Below are 21,248 nucleotides of genomic sequence, written 5' to 3' on the forward strand. Positions count from 1 at the left end.
CTAGAGTTTTCCTCCGATATCAATCACCCTGTTCGGGTCCCTGATGCAGCAGTACCAGAACAAACCGCAAGCAATAGCAAAGCCGATCAGGGCGCCCAGGATAACCAACAACAGTCGCTCGGTGTTCCAGAAAGAGGTCGTGGAACCACCTAGAATTATGAAAGAAAATAATGGTTGCAATTCGTGTCAGCCACTATATACCATAACACGTGTTTTGAAAGATAGATGATACATACCAACGACTCCTTTATTCTGTCGATGCACATAAGTCAGTGTCTGCATTTGCATAAATCGTATGGTTCTGTAACTGACGCCATGGCATCATGATAATGTCATTGTCAGACACAACTGTCGTAAAGCAATGTTGACACTTACATATTACTTATTGCCTTTGAATTAGTTACATAAAAGCTGACAGAGTTGTAACTTACTTCTAGTTCTACTAGATTTTTTAGTAGTGGGTAACATTGTGTAAGAGAGCACACAATAAGTGTCTGAAACTTTTATAAACTAACATATATTTATGCACAAACTTAGTTATTACCATGACCATGTGAATGACCGTCACAATGGTTGTGACATGACCGTGCGTCTTCCTGGTGGCTTGGCTGACAGCAGTGGTCCCGGTACCTGGTGCGGGTCTGCCTGCCTATTAGTAGACAAAAGACCGATTCTTGGTATTGTCAGCAAATATAATAGGATCATTTAGTAAATTTAGCAACTCCTTGTGAGACAGTTAGTGTATCAGACAATCAAAATGTGACAAACTGTGTGGCATCCTCAATGGCTCCTTTATGAATAATTTAGAAATGACATGATAACGTAGAGACCTACTTAAACGAAGGTAAATGTATTTATGTAGGTAAATGTAGGTAAAGGTATTTTCCGTATATTGATATAATGTTTGTTATTCAACCAGCTTTAAAATGTTTCATCGGAAGCAAAACGCATATTGTCCACAAGCTGGCCTCTTTTCAATTAACAAGGACAGTACTGACTTGTGCATTTTGACCTGTTGTAGGCCATGATAGCTGTAGACTAGAGTCTAAGAAGGGGCGGTGTGTACAAACCTTCCCCACAAGCTGATGAACAGGAGCTCCAAGCGTGCCAGTTTCCCCACTCACACGAGCAGCACGGCTGGGTGTTACATGTCGCGGTCTCACTGTCGGAGCTGGGGGAACAGCACACATCCCGATCCCTCCTACGTGTCTTTGTTCCTAAGATACGTACATTTGGAACCCGTTTTAGCAGCACTAATGTGAGCAAGTCAGTCTGATTTATCAGATAACCCACCTTCACTTCTTCTGCAGCTAAGAAAAATAACTCGTTTAATATTCGTAGGTCATCATCTGTATTTAGGCCCATACATTTGTAATGCTCTAAAAAAGAGAGAATCTATTGTACAGTAACAGACCAACTTGTTAAACTTGCATATTTCATTATGTCAATACGCCATTTATGTTCACATTTCTATACTATATTTGTATGTAGTTATAGAACTTAGACGAGTATCATTGTATTAATTGACTTGTTACTGTTGCCTTACAATTGTACCATGTACAAATGGTGTGCAATAAAGTTCATTCATTCATTCATTCATTCATCATCATTCAGAGGTCATCATTATCATCGTTCAGAGGTCATTCAGATAGAGTTGTGTCAAGCCAAGTAGCACAAGCATTCAATCGTGTGTTAAGACCTTATAATGTCACAGTGCTTTTCTTTTTCGGATTAAGGATTTTCTCACTGCTAACCTACCTCCGCCACAGGTGCGTGAGCAGCTACTCCATGGGCCCCAGGACCTCCAGCTGCAGCTGCAGCAGCTGTGGGTGCGGCAGGTGCCCGTCTGGCTTTCCTGGCTCGGTGAGCAGCAGGCGTTTCGGGACCTCGTTCGGTGCTGAGTTTCTTTATGGAAGAAACGTGGTGATATGTACCGCATTGAAATATGAATGCAGTGACGACAGCAAAGGTAGTGATGCCCTTTCAACAAATACAACGGTGTTTGAGAAGGCATTTGACCTCTCAAATACTAAATTTTCATGATAATGCTCTTCGACTATACGAGTCGTTTGTCCAATTTTGCATCGTTATATGTCTACCACAATTGAAAGCAGATGTAGAGAAGACAATGGAATGTAAAACTATGCCGACCTGGTACACCGCGCCGGTCGTACATGTTACCGTGTGCCACATACGGTTTCACAGAGCAGACATTTCTTTTCGTGAAGCAATCGCGAAAGGTGTTGTACTGGAACGACAAGCATGTTGGGTCTCTGCAGCAAGCGTTCATACAGAACTCCAATGAGACCCGCTCGCCCGGATAGCCGGCTATGTCGAAATTGTCACAATCAGTCTGTGGGTAGTGACGAAAAGACAATGGTCCACACGTATCTGGAAAGCAGAAGGCATATTTTACAGGAGGAAACATCACTTGCACATGGGCGAACGTTTAATGTACCTGTTGTAATGTTGTAATTGTGTTTGCTTGACCAAAAATTCATGCATCGGATTTGATTTTACATCACAACAGCTAGCTACGTTATCATCTGATAGGTGATGACTTGAATTAAAGTTAGTCAAACTCATCGACTAAAGCAATGACATTTTTTCACCTCACGGTGTGTGTTCTTAGCTTATCTGACATGGTACAGAATGAGTCATGCAAAATATTATAAACGTATTATTTGTAAACTGTTGTTTAGTTTGAACTAAACTCAAGGCTCCTGATACTACAATTGCAGTTAGAGAATAAAAGAGATGTAAGTAATTAAGGCATCGTTGTGCTGAAATAATGATTGTTTCTGTGACAGCTGCAACAACAACATAACTATGCACATATCATCAATGTATGACTACATTGAAATACTTCTCAAGAGCGCAACGTTCGTTGAAAGAAAATGGTAGGCTCTCTCTCACCACAGTCTACTGAGCAGCCAGTCCACGAGCCCCATGAGCCCCACGGACAGTCGCAGCCCTCTACTTCTGGGAGAAGTACCAAGATGACAAGTGCCCCGAGACGGATAATTCCTGTAGTCATGCCTCAAGTATACGGCATACGTATTAATGAATAAAACACATTGATCTCGAAGACATGGATATGAAGCCAGCAGGACAGCTCTCACTCTGAATCTTTTTCAATTTCCCTTGTTCATTGACTCGGTTGGTCATAACCTCGACATAAGATCACAATGCTTTAATCCTTGAAGAAACAGTTAACGCGAAACTTGAATATTACTGACAAAGGAACTGTTTTCTATGCATTGGACGACTGACGTGGTCTCAGGAGGAATTAACCATTTTGTGACTACTCAGCCCATGAACGAAAACGTCAGAAGGGTTTAACTAACAAAATGTTTGCCAACGTCACCTTTACATCAGGGTGGTGCTGGTACAAAACACTTACAAATGCGTGTGAGAAAGATCTGAATAAATCAGTCAAGTATTTATCTTATACCTACCTTCGTCAAAGAAGCTCTCGAATCCGTTGTAGTAGTCAGTTCAATCTTGTATTTAGTAGTTTTACTGACAAGTATCTATCAATGAACGTAGAAAGATTAGAGAATGACAATATTTTGAACACTCTCGTTCCCACACGTGTTTAGTTCACACGCTCTGTAGGTCTACGTGATGTGTACAGGGAGAGCCGAAGAGTGCAGAGTGTAGGGCACAGTACAGTACTAACGAAAGTAGCTGACAAGATTTACGCAGTTGTTCAGGCATGCTTTCGGTTCACGACATGTCCACTGACTGCTCCATTAAAGATTACATTTCTTCACTACTTAAGATCGGCTTACAACTTTTTAACATACGTATATTCGCTAGCAAAGTAGTACTGAGCCATCACCTTTCGAGGCGAAGGTTATCATTGGTTATCACAAACACCATGGTGACGTCATAGTCATACCTTCCGGCCGTTGCTTGTGAACGTACACCTGGTCCAAAGTCAACAACTGTAGGACGTCGTAATTAAGCTTAAGAGTTACGGATTTGTAAATAGATTAAGGCACATATTCCGAAAGGGCAGTGTATTCATTATCCAGAATATCAGTAAAAATGACACAATGATATGTTATCAGAAAAGCGTTCTTTATTTGAACACAGGATAGCAAAATCTTAGCAGACACGTCATAACAGAGCATTCCACAGATCTACCCATAGTTACTAACTACTATTTCATTGTCCACTAAAGTCAAGTTTTTCTTCAATTGTGTAGTTCATAGCACCTTTGTTTGTTCACGTTCTTGCTTTCTCTGCAATTGTTCCACATCGATCAACACGTCAGGAAAACTAACCTCCAAGCAGATCCTGCGGTGCCGTAAGATAGTATCAAAGCTGGCCAAGGAGTATAGCCGACCAAAGGGCGTCAGACGGGATCCTGAGTCCTGTAGCATACACACTTATAAGCCGGCTTCACTTCTCTGGCAGCTTTTGATACTATCTTATGCTACCGTAGGATCTGCTTGGAGATTAAGGAAAATTGTCATTACGACAAGCATTGTCGTAAAGTTTGTATGAAAAAAAAGCATTTTTTTACAACTGTACTGTCGATTGGAAGCTTAAACATAACAAGTAATCCAACAAACACACGTAGAAAAATATTCAAAACAGCGTACTAGTACGAATAGATCAAATACTGTAGCCCAATGCATGATTGTAGAAATTCAATGTTTTCTTTCATTGAAAAAGTGGTCTTTGTTGATCATTCTTACTGATCGTGTTCGACATTGTCATGCCTAAAAAGTATCAACGGTAGATATTACAAGAAAAAAGTATTTAAGAAGAGCTAAAAAATGTTGACATTATTTTGCTAAAAGCGGTTCCATAAGTCTCAGATTTAGTTCGTTCCCGTTGTCGTTAATGTTATTGTCATCGAAAGAACCGTCGGAGTCGTCGTCCTCTACTTCGAACTCCTCTTCCGCCGCCATGTTGTTGTTCTTTGACACGACGTCAGCTATGGCCACCTGATTGGCGTTTTTGCTGTCGTAGGCGGAGTTAGACATACCCGTGTGATACTCGTCGTTGCCTTGGAAACCCGGAAATTCGTCCGGGTCAGGAGCGCCCTCTCCCGAGAAGAGTCGGTACCGCTTCTTACGACGCAGCTTCATACAACTCAATGTCCTCCCGAGCCCGGTTTGGAATCTTCCGTCTGTCTCAAGGTCGGAGTCTTCGGACAGGTCCCCGCCGGTAAAGGCGCAGCGAAGGTGTAAGATTGCGGGACGTTTGTTCTTAAAGAGATCTTCGTACATTCCTCTGCCGACTGGGTTCACTCCGTCAGGTTTGGGTAAGACCTGAGGAATAAAACAAATACAATGTAGTTAGCTGAAAATTGTCAGAAGCATGGCTGTCAAAATATTCCAATCGATAAGACTACGATCATAAGGTTATAAGACTAAGATAATGAGTACAGCCAATGTTGAATAAATTACCGTAAATCATGACGTACTAGAGTGCTAAATATGAACAAACTATTTCTTATCTTGCTATGTAGACCTATGCTACAGAACATGCACTAAATACACAAACAAACAAACAAACAAACAAAATTACGTGATAAGTATGTAGTCAGATTATGCCACATACATGGATATCAATATATTATGTATTTTAATCCAAAGACGGCTATATTGATTGCAATTAATGGTAAATGAACTATCTTCAAAAAAAAAAAAAAAAGACGTAAAGGGTTCTAAATATGAAAAAAAAATGTTTTTAACTCGCCATGTATGCAAATGCTACATATCAAGGGTCACATTGTGCGGTAATCATACAAATTTTTAGAAAATATCCAAAGGGCGATACCTATGAATGATATAAGACAAATGTAACACCGGTGATAGAATATTTGAATAGTTATAAGTAGCTATGAAACTTACCTCTATATGGAACTTGTGTTTGATTTTCTCCTTCGGGTCGTAGCCGTTCTCCTTCAGTTCGAACGTGATCTTGATGCAGCACTTCGGCCCGATGACGCCCATGTTCGGGTCGCTATAGCAACGGCCGGGCGCGCACGACTTGACGATAAAGCACACGTGGTGGTCGGAGGGGTTACAGACGCGGACGACCTGAAAATGCAGAATGAAAAAAAAGACATATTTTGAGTAAAAGGTAAATGTAACGTCTTTAAGGATGGGGAGGCAGTGGTTTGCTACCCATCGTGTCTTGCTTTCTTGCTTAAGGCGAGTCCTTCCGGCCTCGAGTTGTGATGGCAGACCATCTGTCTCTGTCAATAATTGCTTGTTGTAGACTGTCAACTTCTGAGGCTGATGTGCCGAAGCCCTGTGAACATTGTGTCTTTGGAAAAATGGTCGAACCCAATAACTTAGAATTTAGATTTAGCAATTAGACTAGAGTAGACATTTTCCATGTTTGTACCTGCAATTAGCCCACGGGCAAGAATTTGCAATAAACTCTTCACTATAAATTCTACAGTATAAACGGACATCATCTTTACACTAAAGTGGTGTTTGTAATACTATCAATATGGAGTGTGAACACTTTCTGAACATGCACGCCCAACCCATTTTCTCATAAGACTTCATTTAACATTTTGGTTTCTGCCTGTCTGATCTTGAATGGGACCTTGAATAATGGACATTGACAGTGAGTCTTATCTACACTAGACCTACACCAGTCATCTTGTTACTGGCTGTCAGTGGCCATAAAAACCAGTACAGACGGCGCATTGTAAACATGACACGGCCTTTCAAAACGATCTTATGGCCTATTGAATTTGCTGTGTAGAAGATCTAACCCCCCGTAGGGGTTAGTTAATCAGCCCATGATAAGATCGTACCGTGGCTTTCTGTCTTATCAAAGTCCATGTAAACATGAAATAGCCGTAATTCATGAAAGCAAAAGTGTCATATAGCTTTATTGGTTATTGGCTGCTTATTGGGTGGGCCGACTTCTCATTCTTCGCAGCCAGGGGCTGAATTGCGAGGCGCTCACAATATGCGGGGCTTTCGACAATGATGCTAAATGCTAGGCGTTTATTACTTTTATTATTCTTTAAGATGTATGGTATTAAGTGAATTAGTTCTCGACATCCTTGGCTTACAGATTGCTATTGAAAGTTTGAAAAGTTTTCTTCAGGAATGGGCAAGCTTTTCGTCTTGTCAGTGAAGCAAAAATGAGTCACATGGTTTGAATCATTCATTCCTATAGAAAGCTAGCTGGCATCAGTGTCATCTCCTGCTGTCTCGTCATCATGATCATCTACTATCATTGCACACCGTTGGTAACGAACACACAAATCGTTATGCCAACAGCAAGACGAATTGCCCATTAACCAGTTACACTAGATAACTGACGAGAGGGGTGTCGCCCAATTAACCTACATCCGGGGTAATGGCGTGTCCATGGCAACGGGTCATTGATCAGAATACTAGTATTGGAGAGCAAGAAGGTGTCGGAAAGTCTCACATTTTAAATGTGATGAGAATTGAGTGAGAAAGCCGACACCGCCTTAAGTTCGACATGTTTTATGGGTGGCGTTTTCGTCTTGTATGGTATTTTACAGTTAGTCGTTTATTACGTTATCGATACGCCTTGAATTAAATGCTTAATGCTATTATATGCGTATTGTTTGAATGCATGACCAAAAAAGGTAACATAGCATCTTATACTGCCGTTCAAAAATGAACTTGCTATGTCTTCAAACTTTAAAAGATCCTAGACTGATGGATCCGACCGAGCAATAAATCCATTCTATACCTACAGCAGCAGAATAGAAACTGTCATGACTGTAGCTTTTATATGTTAAAACAAGTTGCAGGAAAGTTTATGAATTATGTATGTTACCAGTTGAATTGCAATCATAGACTTCAATGACCTCCTCGTCTGCCCACTCAGCACAATCATCGTCCTGTATATGTAAATACAGTTTGGGTTCGCCTTTTTACTCACCGTACTCGTTACAACTTCAATACATCAAAAGCTCCGGCCGCCACCCCTTTATACATCAGTGTCCAACCAACGAATTGATCTTCAAGACATAAACTCAGATGGCTCCCTCGTGTGAAGGCCTCCGTAGCCTTGGACATTATAGAGTGAAGAATTCTCCTTTACCTGGCAAGGAGGTAGGTTTTGATCGGAAGGTCAGGACGTTTGGGACATCTTTGGTATGATGAGAACTCCCGAGAATTGCTTGAAGTGAAAATGACTATTTTAACTACCAGTTGGTTCCTTTGAAGAACATGAATCAGACTTTGGCTTCAGTAAAGTATAATCATGAAATGGTATACGGTCTCTGGCGTAGAGCTATATACTTTCAACCACAATTGTTGGAATAAATGAATGTCAAGATTTTTCGAATTTTTTTTAGATTTTGTCATCTTCACATATATATATGGAATAGTGAAATGAACTAGTGTTTTAGTATCTGGTTTGGTGGCTCAAACTCTTAAATCTTCAATGTCGATTTCTTGAGACCATCAATTATCGTAAGATTTGTGTAGTGTTTGACAAATCTTGATCATGTAGGTAAGAAGATCCAGTAAGATCGTCATGGTTATCTTTAGAATTTTAGAGATTTTGAACAGCAACTATGAACGTATCATTTGCATATATAATGTTTTGTTATCGCTGTGTAAGATCGTATGATCATCTTAAGAATATAAGAGGCAGCTCCTTTTTGAATTCCGACCATCAAAGTATGATTTACAGTCTTATATGTCTTTGCAGGCGGAGCCAGTTAACTATATTCTATTAACCTATATGTTTTACGATCCCGGTACATATAATACAAGATGTATACGACCTTATTCCGTTGGCAATGCTTCAAACGACGTCTACATCCAACCGCCCATAATCTTTAGATGAAGTGGCCCTTAGAGGCACATTAGGCTTCAGATACCTTTTCTTGATGTCCGATTACTGACCATACATCGACCGGGAAGATCCATAAAACATTAAGGAAAGCCATGAGCATAGAATTACTCGGACCATGGTCATAAATCAAACATGGACTTAAGTGTGTTGGGCAAATTTCTGTTTCATCGTGCAAGGGATAAAATGGTTATTATTGAGCGTCTTGAGAATATGATTGGCAAAAAGAAATTAGGGCTCTGAGGTGCACAGACAAAACAATATGGATTAGCTTTCTGGCAGTAGAGAATTTATGCGTATACATATATGGTCAAATCTACCCAAGTTTATTTTGGAGTTCCAAGTCGAGATTCACAACCATAAAACTTAGGTACCTGCATACATCATTACCATACAGTATTAGTAACATGCGAAGAGCTATGCGCAATTTGTAATCGATATCATACTAATATAATCTTTCATACGTAATCAATCAAACATTGTCTTTGTTACCAGTATAACAAATGTTGATAATAGAACGAAGTCATATACCCCTTGTCTATGCCGCAGACATGGCCAATAATGAAGTTTTATGAGGTCGAATGCTATAATTAATAATCAGACGTATTGCAGTGGATCAGTAATTGTATTTATAGTTTTTATGTCAAATTTATCTGGCGCCTTTGATCAAACGCACGTAACTAGTTTGCAACCATTTGTTCTGCTCTAGTTACTGAATAGTAAAACCAGACGCCGTAATATAGAATGCTCATCAAGGTGGAACTGATGTTAATCAAAGTTTAAAGAGGTCATTGAAGAATTGGCCAGGATGAATGTAACGTTGTATATATATATCAAATACTAGATTGTTCTGTGAAAATTGCTGTTTGTTACAAGTCTCAACATTCTAAATGGGTCTCTGAAACATAATATCTAGGAAACCGTGTTGGTGCAGAATTATGCCTGACATTGTTTTGACATTGGTAGGAACACTATCAAGTTTAAGACATCTCTTACCCCAGATAAAAGTTGCTCAAGCAACCGAATAGCTTTTTTATTATATCATAACCGTATACAAAAATCAATCCAGTTGCCTGCGTAGCTGTTATCACGCGTATGTGAATGGCTTTATTGAGAGACAAACTCAGAGTCTAACACTAGCAGCCCAGGGGCTGAATTGTTGTTAGACTTTACATACACAATGTTAAACTTGGCATACATATACAAATCAGCCAACGATCTGGTATACAAAATAATCTGGCATATAATAGAATAAAATATCATAATCGAATTGGTAAAAGGCAAGCTAGATAAAAACTGCTCTAATTCGAGAGGACTGGTTTGAGAAAGACGTTCACACAATTAACCATTAATTATAAAGTGGCAACAGTAGGCTTTGGTACAGTCATGAATCGTTCAACAATCGGGTCATGTGGGAAATAGCACTGTTTCTGTAGCGCTCAGTTCTGCAACGTTGCAAGTTCAGTTTCGTAGATGAACGAGTTGACCGACTGCTGATGTTCCCTCGCATGTCAGGCAGGATCATATTACATGTCTAACTCTCATCGATGTGAAGCAAAGTTTCTTTGAAAAAGACAAATCACCAGGAATGATTGTGATGTGTTGCTATTTCAATTGCCGTAATAGCATATTGATTCGTGTTATCTTTCATCCAGTAACATTAACATTGATCTGACGTCTGGAGATGGGACTAGAGATAATGTTATCTATTGACATTAGGATGTATGACACGTAGGGCGTACAGAAGAATTAGAGCGGCGTGATTGTAGACTGTAATCAAACAATCCATCCACCTCGGCAAACTAAGGAAGACATTAAGGAATTCAGTTTTTGATATTTGGACATGGAATTATCAAAGCAATGGTTAATATAGCATTGGTCAATAAAGTGCATGTGAAGATTGTCCTGCGGTATCTGCTGTAACCTAAACATTAGATACAGTCAAACCCATCCAAGAATGCCACCCAGGGGAAGCTGGTCTATGTGGACAGGGGGTCACTATAGACAGGGTTTTTTAACGGTGCTTGTGAAATGCGAAAAAGTATCCTAGGAGACCACCCAAAGCATTTATATTGGCCAGGTGGTCTCTATGTAGAGCTAGTCACTCGCACCGCACTGCACTGTTCATATTGGCCAGGTGTTCCCAATGTAGAGCTGGTCACTTGTATCACACTGCACTGCACTATACGTAATCATATACTGAGATGAAATACAACCATGCTGCACACTGAAAGTCACCAAGTCAAACTTCGCAGCATCTTGTAGCTCCCGAGGCAAACTACCCGTTAAATTGGATTAAACATCCTTGGCGCCCAACCCAATTATCTCCGCCCATCTTTGTTTTGAAGATATGATTTCGGATCGTTTGATTTCCCTCTCCCGGGGGTGCACGGGTGGGTGAGCTGTAGACAGCGGGGCGGGAAAACCGCGACGGTTCTTGAGAATCGATGAGTCGAAGGTCTGCAGTGTCGCCAGGCTGTATTGATGTGGTGGCCACCCGAGCGAGCCTCTGTCAACATTGGTGATATTTGTTTAAGGCTCCTTAGATTGGAACGGACCAGGAAAATATGCTGCGTTTAAGTTCAAGAAATAGGGCCGCAGGTATGGATTATTTTGTTTTTATAGTTTTTTTTTTTTTAGATTTCGGATGTGAAAATAAATGTGATGGTGTTTTCAACATCATATTCCCATTATACAGATTGTACAAGCACAATTTTCTATTTTAACAGAAATGAGTAGAACATAGTAGAAAACGATTCTATAACATTATCATTTTTCACTCAGATGTCAGATCGAAAATTTTACGTTACTTACCAGCGCTAGCGGTCGACCAAATAAAGACTAAGGCCTGCAGGTTTTTCGTCTGCACGGTTGGTCGGTTAACCGAAAACACATCATTTCTTCATTAGGCCTAAGCAATCCTACGGCATCTTTAAGATTTTAGCTAAATGAACACTTCAACTTCTAGAAGTTACTCAAATGTCAAATACACTATCAAACCAGCACATGCATGTACAATAATTTCCAGAAGGAACATGACGATAACCACATCCAATAGTTCAAACCAATTCAGTTTTGGAAGATAAGGCACTGGGAACCTATGGAAATCCCAGATACACAAAATTTAAGCAAGAACTCCAGACCGTATTTTCAACATAGCTTAACCCATACCAGATAGCGAGAACTGCTTTTAAGCATGTCAAATGAAATAGATGATGGCTTCACCATGCCTAAAGAATTCTGCAAGACTAACATTATTCTATACGATCGACTTATGCCCTTGATCCAACCATGTTTTATGACCACATTATATTGAATACATGGTATTTGATTACATGCATTTTATCGTACTTAAGAAACGAGAATTGAAAAGAGATCTAGAGCAAGACGTCATTTACGATGAAAGTTTACTATGGTTATCATATCACTTCTTTTGAGACCCAGTTGTTAAAATAAGATTGTATGTAGGATAGTAGTGTTGAAGTAAGATTGTAGTATTATGTAATAGCATGTGAAAAGCTCTTTCAAGCAGCTTCTATTTTCTATGAGGGCACTGGTACGAAACGTAGCTTATCTGACGCAATGAAGAGATTTTACGTGCAAGAATTGAAACTTTTAAAGAGCAATTTTCTCACGTTGCACCCTCGAGGGACAGGTAGTTGCAATTAAATTGCAGGATGCAACTTTTGGCGCAGCTGGTAAGGTCTTACATGCAGCAGTATGATGAGACAACAACACAGTCACGTAGCGTTTATGGCGTAATGTAGACATTTTATAAGCAACTAGGGAAATAAGAGGGGCTTTAAGATTAAGGCGTTCTTGACAACCACTGGGTAGCTGGCCAAGACGGTTTGATGCTCATGGAGGGAAAAAGAGATTTTTATTACGTAACCAGATTTTTATTACGTTGCTGACGTAGATAATTGCCAGATTGTTGTACGAATTGTTGTTTCCGTCATATCTGACTCCGTAAGGTCAATGTTTCATTGCCGACAGTGGAAGCTGATGTGAATCTTTTAAGGTCTAAAGACTACGCAAACACGGTGAAATGCGTCAATGGAAATTCCTTACCCTTGATATATGAATATAAAACCGATACAGTGCTCAGCAAATCAACCGACTGCATCTTCATCTAACTCGTTTTGTAGTTTTATCAGTTTTATGGGATCAAATGGTGGGAACTTTTTTTCACATACTTATCCCATCATTAACATGTAAGCGGACACCAACTTTGATCAATATAGTCCAATATATTATCATATGATGGTACTAAAGATGTCCCTTGTAAGTTGGTTCGAACGTTGGAAAGCTAATAATCTTCTGCTAACATCCCCTGAAACTATTTCTCTAGTCCATAAAACTCTCCACTGTGCTTTGTTAATCTATGGCCATCTATTTATACCGTCGTATTGCCGCCAACATAAAAGTTGATTATCACGCATCAAACTGTTTCTATTTCAGGAACATTTCATCATACATCACTTACAGTTTTTTTTTACAATCTAAGAATTAAAGACCTACATATTAGAACCAGATGGTCACATTTCACAGGCTTATTGGCGCAGAAAATTGAAAGACAAGCAAAAGTCAGAAACGGTTTCAGACGAATTCTCACCACTTTGTGCAATGGGGTACAACAGGTGGTAATTATCTACAATAAGGTGTGCGTGCTAATGATTGATATAGGGATGGTTGCATTGTGCCATTTCTGTCCGTATGACACAGCCCGGAAAATTGGAAAGCAGGGCGAGACAGTGTAATTTGTTGTGATGGGGATTTTATGGTGAAAGCGCAGCTGGTACGCCTGTAAAGTTACGGTGAAGTGTGGCAGGATAGGACGGGGATTGGTACAGCTTTATGGAGTGGGGGAGACGCAGAATGGCCGGTTAATCAACTCTAGAGAAAGATGAGTGGTGATAACTCTTCCGTGAACACTCGAAGGTTGTTTATATTCATCGACTTTTTGGCACGATACCACAGTACACTAATCAACGCAGCAAAATTATAGCTAAAAGGTAAAACTTGCCAGCAAATACATAATGTTTACTTTCACATGGTCTATTGCTCCATTCGTACTTACTCAAACATATATTCGTATACACGACAACCAGACTCTGTCCTAACACTTGCTACATAATGTAATCGAACAACACACAGCAAAATTACATCTAAAATGGTAACATTTGAAGCAAATACATAATGTTTACCTTCACATAATGTTTACATTCGAATTCACACTTAACAAACTGCTGCTCCGTTTGTTCTTACTCAAAGACATTCACACATATATATGGCGACCAGCCCCTCCGGCTGTGTCCTTACACTTGCTACAATGTAACCGAACACCATAGGGTGTCTGCTACTTTATCAGTATCCGTATATAGTGACAGCTGAGTCTGGTCGTTGTCCTTCTTTGTTTAGAGACTATTTAGACAAAGAAGAAGAAAAGGGAGAAACAGAAAAAGAAAAGTATGTTTCCCTCCCATGAAGGTAGATATAGATAAGTATAGACACATAAAATATTATATTCCATTACAGAAAAAGAAATTATCATTATAACCAATTATTAAATCACTATAACCACACATCACCTTTGAAGCAATAACGCCATTGGCAGGTAATCAAGAGGTGAATATTCGAATCCGCACGAGCTATTCCCAGCACGTTTGTGAGAGCACAAACTTGTCGATAAATGCAAATAAAATCGAGGAAATGGCACATGCTGATAAGCTGCGAAGTTGGTCCCTTGAGGATGCAAAGGTGGCATATGCATTGACGGCAATAAATGAGATCGAGAGGTCTCTCTGAAGGAAAGGGGATTGGCTTTTGGGAGGAACACGGAAGAAATGACTCTCTCTTTCTCTCTGTCTCTCTCTCTGTCTCCCTCTGTGTGTATGTACGTATGTGTATGTTTGTGTACGCGGTTTCTAACCGCCTATTTCGTTCGCCTCAATACCCAATGTTTTATGATGTGTCATCGCAGAAGATACTCGACTTTAGGTTGTGGAGGTATCTATGAAACCTATGACGGCATTCTCTAAGTGATGCACTAGTAAACGACTGTCATACACCCACAATCCCAATGGTTATCTGTGTCCAAACCACTCAAAGTATGTACGTAAAGGTAGGGTGTAAAGTATATATACGTAGTACGATAGAGTAAGAACATACACATTTATTTGGACGTGTCCTGACTGTACAGAAGGGGCAATAACAGCCCAGGGTGATCATTGAACACTCTGTAGATTATAGTGCTAGTGATGAATAAAATTGTTATTTTCCAAATATGGTCTGACATGATTTGAATCTGGTATTGAATCATTCACTTTTGTTGTCGTAAAACTGTTTTCTTTGGCGTCAGTCCCTAGGCTCGTTCGTGAAGTTATAAACCACTTAGTGGATACAAATGACTTTTTGAGTGATGCAGTTCAGGGACCTCAGTGCTCGAAATTTCGCGGTGCTTAGCGTTGGATAAATGAAACCAACATTCAGAATTTGAGATCTGATTTGAGTGTGAATGTAAATTCCATTGTAAAAGCACTCCGCTTTCTTCGGGTATAATCCAAGAACCACGACCTTCCCCTCGTGCTGCAAATTAAGGCCACGACATGTAAATCTTTTGGACGACATCATTGCGTATCAATTTTCGCCTGGATCTATAGAAACAAAAAAAAAGTAAATAAAAGATAGATCCTCTGCAGGACCGGGAATGGGAAGAATGTATCAGCCGGGGACCAGGAAAAAGCGGTCGATTTGGACAGGTGGTCGCTGAGAAGAGGTGGTCGCTCGGGCAGGTTTATCTGTACTTGCAGAAAGTGATACAACAAGTGAGAGACATGAGTGGAGTGGTATTAGCAGAAGCGATACTGATGTGGCAGCCTTCAGTGTAGTTGCTAACTTGCTTCTGTTTAGTGATACCAGGCTACCGCACTATACTGTTATTTCTAAGGAATAAAATAGCTGGTTTCTCGCTTCATTTCTTGTCACAAAGTTATTTGAAAATTTACCCATCTTGTTTTTTTGCCCACTCTTGCGTTATATTTGGAGTCTGTCATCCATAGAATTTACTTGCTACCACCTAATCAAAATATTTCTACAACATTGATGCTTCATATTTCCAGCACTAAGGAAAGAGGCGAATGAGTTTTACAAATTTATGTATCGATGTATCATGAGAATCTTATTCAGGCCACGTAAACCGTTATCTGTGTCTGTCTAATGGACGGGTGTTCTGTTAGACACATTATCGAACCCATTTCCGCTCGGGTAATAAGAACCCCATAAAGATGGCGGATTGGGACCGTTACGTCACGTGACCCCTGGATCTTGAGTGACAGATCTAACTAGGTTACTATGGCGATTGTCATTTGACATTACACAGAAAAGCATGGGTAGTGGGTCTATCACCTATGGTATGGCTGTGGGTCCATTGTATGATTCTCTAAGCAGATGACAATATTTGTCGATTCTGATGAATATTAGACGTAGCGTACTTCCAGTAGTGACCAGATTGCCATTACGAAAGTTATCTACTATGCATGTTACAAAATACAGATAGAAACGTTAAGCACAGACAGAATGTAGAATGTGAAAGTCTGTCTAATGATACAGTCGGCGCTACAATGATGCAATTTGGGACTTGCAATGACCACAAATACATAAAATTTTATATAACAGTTACTCAACGTCACCTATAGTCCCTCATAAACTAGACGTCATGTTTTTAATATCCCTCCAAGACGGCACAGATTGCCAGAGCACCTCCAATCTGCCAGAGAATACACCAGGGCACATTCATAATAGGCTCACAGGCTTGGCTAAGTTCCCAGCTGTAAAGCCTACACGTGAGGGGACTTCTGAAAGATTCTAAATTCGATTCCCAATCTCACTTCTCTTTCATCGTTACATTGTTCTGTTCAAATGTGCACATTAAGTCCTTTACCAATACACTATACAAATTTCTCGGACGCGTCATACATGTGAGAGTATAGATTGTATATTTATCAAGAAAGAGTTGTTACCAAGGTATTGAAAAGTACCGAACAAGGTAGATTCTCTTTACCGGGACGGGTGGCGATACCGACAACCTTTGACCCATTGCTGACGTCACACATACAGAACGACACGTGTCACACAGCCAAAGAGTAAGTAGAAATTTTCAGTGAGTCCAAATTTTGAGTTGCAGAGCAGTTTGATTTTTCATAATGAGTAAGGTACTAAACACATGGCCATTGACCAACCAATGATTCCAGCAAATCTCTTGATCCAATAGGTCACTCAATTCTATAGGGTCAAAATGTAGACATTTTGTAGTTTCATTTCATTTAAAGGTCACATACTCATATATGGTATTGGCACATCCAGCCAAATCTGTCTCGTTTGTATCTAATGATTTATTGTAGATCGAAGAGTAAAATCGTTGGAGGAATGTCCTGGACATCCGCTGCGCCTTATCGTAGGATCACCCGTGCCATGTGGATGACAGACTGTCGTTTTCTATTGATCAGGTGATCTCGGGAACTCTTGAATTGTAGTCATAACCGTGACCGTTCACCATAGCTATTATTTTCCCGCCCATTAAAATCATATTTTTTAGTCATTGTAGTTTTTAGTTTTGATCTTAGTGTTACCTTGTCCTCCAACGACGACGAGGTCAAAGGACTAGGTAGGCAGGTAGGTAGTTTACTGAGCCATAGTGCACTGCGCTTATTCGCGGTTTGTCATATTCAGATGCTCCTACAAGAAGAAGCTTAATTGACACAAGAAGAAAGCACAGCGACTTTCTTAAGGTCCACTTCCAAGTAAACCCCAAATCGTAGAATTCTGCTTAAGAAACTATCATGACTAACATAATTAAACCTCCCCTATCTTGATGGAATCAGGTGGGCTAATCGTAGGTTTTAGTAGAAGAGTGGTACTGATCTTAATGTTGATCAACTTATAATTTTTCCTCCTTGAGCTGCAGAAATTCCTTGAATAAATGAATTTTCCAAAATAAAGCTCCAGGCTTCAAGACGTTGTATATTTCCAGGAGTCCAACCTGATATCAACGTCACTGCCGGAACCAATCCAAGGCAGCTGTAACAAATTGGAGAGAACGACTTTGCTGACATGACAGTATCTAACACATGACACGTAATTAACGCGTCTTGGGGCGATCTGCAACCCCGGGCTGGGGATTAAATATGGATGCAGCCATCAACTGTCTTATCTGCAGGCGTTAACGGTAACGTGACGAATCTTCGTGGGCGAATTATTCACTCGCTTCCGTCAGCAGCCTGTCTATTACAAGATCAAGGGCATGGAAGCTAATCGACCGAGGAACTTTGGCTTTAACGTCTAGTTAAAGTAGCATAAATATCTGTCTTCGGGACAAAACACACAAACTTGGAGCGTGTCATTCGAAAGCTTTTCAAAGTTCCGTCTTTTTCTACGAAGTATGAGTTTAATTTTCGTACTATAAACACACAAAAATCTGCATATCTCATTACAATATGAGGGGAGTAAAAAACTATCCGATTAGATGAAACAAGTAGAACAAAACATTACTTCACTACAGCGCTGATTATATGTTTTCGTTGGTATTCAGCGTAGTCTTGTGTTAGTATTTTTAGCACTTTCTTATCGAGTTGCAACATTGGGGAGGGCACTTGCTTCATGTAAAAACGTCTACGTACACAAATAGGTGAAACAAGCTTGAGTTGAAAGGAAATGAAGTTCCTGAGCAAGCTGTTAGCTTAGGAGGCCCAAACATAAACCACTGTTACCTGTCCTCAAAAGCCGTATCTGCCACCAAATCCGGACCATACCATTTCGAGAACACACGATACCAGAAATTATGCTACAATACCATTGATAGGCACTAGGGGACCCAAACTTGACCTTTGTCGTCCCAAGACCTACCTACATATCACAAATACTCAGATACACAAAGAGACAGAAACAGCCACACACAAAACAATATTGCCTTCAAACAGATCTTGGGTATAGCACAGCAGTAACGCTTCGCCCTGATACAGGTATACTTAACTTGGAATGGCACAGTGGGCATACAATTGATGACTTGAAGGCATACAAGTATTGCAATTTACACTTTCTTATTGATCGTCTTTTCCCTGGGGCTTGAAGGTCACGCCAGGTCATACGTCAATGTACATGTCACGATTAATCTTGGGCAAGGTCATGTCTATCCGTTCTGTGGTTGGATGATTTTAATCAATGAGATGGATTTCGAAATGGTATACAGAACAATCTGCCCTTCATCCGAATTGGGTGAAAGGTCATCTGTCAACCATCACAAGTCATCAAGATTGCAGAAAGAAAGGTCGCCATTTTGACTTTATTTTCTGCCGTATCACCAAAACTTTGGGAGGGGGGTTGTTTGACATTGCTATCTATTAACCGAGATTGACTGGAAAATATATTATCTTTGACGGGAGGAAGGCTATGCGCCATTTTGAGTTTATTCTATGCCGTATCACCAAAACTTTTTTGAGAAGAGGGTTGGGGGTATTTGCCCTTGCTATCAATCAATCGAGAATGACTGACAGATATCTTGTCGTTGACAGGAGAAAGGCTATGTGCTGGGTAATCATTGATCATAGTCATGTGGAATAGGGGTGATGAATGTTGGTTGGATCACACGATTCGGACACTGCCACAGTCAATGGAACTTCGATTTTCTTCAACTGATCAAGGAGCAAGGAACGTTGGAGGGCAGTTTCAGGGGACAGAGAGCATTGGGTAAGGCCATGTCCACCCGTGCTGTGGTGGGATGATTCTCTAATCAATGAGATGGATTCCGGAGTGTTATACAGAACAATCTGCCCTTCATCGGAATTGGGTGAAAGGTCATCTGTCAACCATCACAAGTCATCAAGATTGCAGAAAGTAAGGCCGCCATTTTGAGTTTATTTTCTGCCGTATCACCAAAACTTTAGAAGGGGGAGGATGTCTTTGCTATCAGTCAACGAGATTGACTGAAAAAATATCTTCTTGTTGACAGGAGGAAGGCTATGCGCCATTTTTAGTTTATTTTCTGCCGTATCATCAATTTTTTTAGTTGTTGAGGGGTGGAGGTAGTTGCTTTTGCTATCATTCAATCGAGATTGACTATGATATCTTGTCGTCGACAGAAGAAAGGCTATTTGCTGGGCAATCTCTTTATATTGTGACATTGATCATAGTCAATTGGGATGACAGAGAAAATGGTGATAAATGATGGTTTGGACTCTGCTACAGTCAATGGAACTTCGATTTTCTTCCTCTGAAGGAGCAAGAAGCGTTGGAAAGCAGTTTCAGAGAACATGGAGCAATGCACTCTGCTCATATCGATCTTACAAGAATGATGTTGAAAAATGGCAAAGGCTATATCAGTAGACAGACCCATCCATTGTTGCCTCGTGTCCTCATGTCTTATCGCCCAGCTCATCTACATTCGGGCCAGTAAGGTTTCCTAAAATCGCTGTCCTAAATTGTTACGTGTTCAACCGAAGCCCTTTAATATCCCCGTCTTGAAACCAATCTCTCGTTCTGTCAGACAGTTTTCCGCAGGGACTCGTAAAAACTGTGTATGTGCGCAGTATCAACTTCGGTGGGCGTAACTCTAACGCCTACTCGTTTTTATTTCACCCGGGTGTAAGGTTGGTTGTTCCCGCGGCTTCCATTGTACGCTAGATTAACCTGTTACTCGAATATACACTTGATAAATCACCAATAGATGAAAAATACAAAGAAAAGGCACAGGGGCATCGCCAGGGGAGTGATATGTCATCTGTGTTGAAACAAGAGCGTGGGAAGATAAAATCGCAACCATCTGTCTTCTGAGCCACATTTTGGTACTTTTGGACTGCAGCTTAGGCCACAGCAAGTAGATTCTATAGATGACATCCTATGCAGAGTGCAGAAATAATAAGATAGCGCGAAAAAAAAGATGGGTAATAAAAAAACAAAATGGCTGTTTTTTAAATAGGCACCATAAACGTCGTAACAAGATTTGAAGTGCTAGAGACAAAACGTGGCATCACAACCAACCAACAAGGAATTGATTCCTGTATTCAAGAAGTGAACTAAATGTAGGAAAAGTGACACTAGTGTGGTAGACTGGTATCACTAATCATGTAGGCAACTACACTGCTCATGCCTTCCATATTGGTGCCACTTTTACCAACAGTTTCACTTCTGCAACTATAGTCATGGCTACCTCCCAAGTGTCATTTAGTATTTAGTATAATTATTAGGCTACCACACTACATGTATGCCCATTTTGGTCGATCTTGACCATCCCGGAAGAGGAAAAACTTTTTTCTTCTGAAATCAGGTGAAAATTAATGAGCGCGCTGATGTCATCCATAAAATTTACTTGCTGTGGCCTTACTCGACGTTGTCCCAGATCTCGTTCCCATGGGAGTCATCGATTCCCG

At 40.3% G+C, this 21,248-nt stretch overlaps 2 protein-coding genes across 2 annotated transcripts in view; both read right to left on the reverse strand.

Annotated features, from left to right (window-relative positions):
• On the reverse strand, positions 1–3,037 carry LOC118424926 (A disintegrin and metalloproteinase with thrombospondin motifs adt-2-like). Its single transcript, XM_035833732.1, has 6 exons — positions 2,917–3,037; positions 2,152–2,391; positions 1,759–1,905; positions 1,071–1,217; positions 545–649; positions 1–149 (listed from the first exon to the last, which is right to left on the reverse strand). Exons 1-6 carry the CDS (start codon positions 3,035–3,037, stop codon positions 1–3), a joined length of 909 nt encoding a protein of 302 aa, XP_035689625.1.
• A 1,030-nt stretch (positions 3,038–4,067) lies between these two features.
• The window catches only part of LOC118424461 (vesicle-associated membrane protein-associated protein B/C-like), a 38,860-nt gene continuing 21,679 nt past the window's right edge, over positions 4,068–21,248 (reverse strand). The window contains exons 3-4 of the mRNA XM_035833031.1: positions 5,874–6,062; positions 4,068–5,288 (exon numbers count right to left, since the gene is read on the reverse strand). Coding sequence (XP_035688924.1) covers positions 4,800–5,288; positions 5,874–6,062 — 678 coding nt within the window. The 3' untranslated portion in view covers positions 4,068–4,799. The remainder of the gene's footprint in view (positions 5,289–5,873; positions 6,063–21,248) is intronic.

This window comes from Branchiostoma floridae, chromosome 10 (assembly GCF_000003815.2).
Source record: "Branchiostoma floridae strain S238N-H82 chromosome 10, Bfl_VNyyK, whole genome shotgun sequence".
NCBI lineage: Eukaryota > Metazoa > Chordata > Leptocardii > Amphioxiformes > Branchiostomatidae > Branchiostoma > Branchiostoma floridae.

Bases quoted from the DNA above. Each gene is read 5' to 3' on its own strand.
- LOC118424926 (XM_035833732.1), bottom strand. From the start codon at position 3,037: ATGACTACAGGAATTATCCGTCTCGGGGCACTTGTCATCTTGGTACTT. The intron at 650-1,070 runs GTTTGTACACAC...GTCTACTAATAG, and splicing joins TTCATCAGCTTGTGGGGAAG to GCAGGCAGACCCGCACCAGG. The intron at 150-544 runs GTAATAACTAAG...TCATAATTCTAG, and splicing joins CGGTCATTCACATGGTCATG to GTGGTTCCACGACCTCTTTC.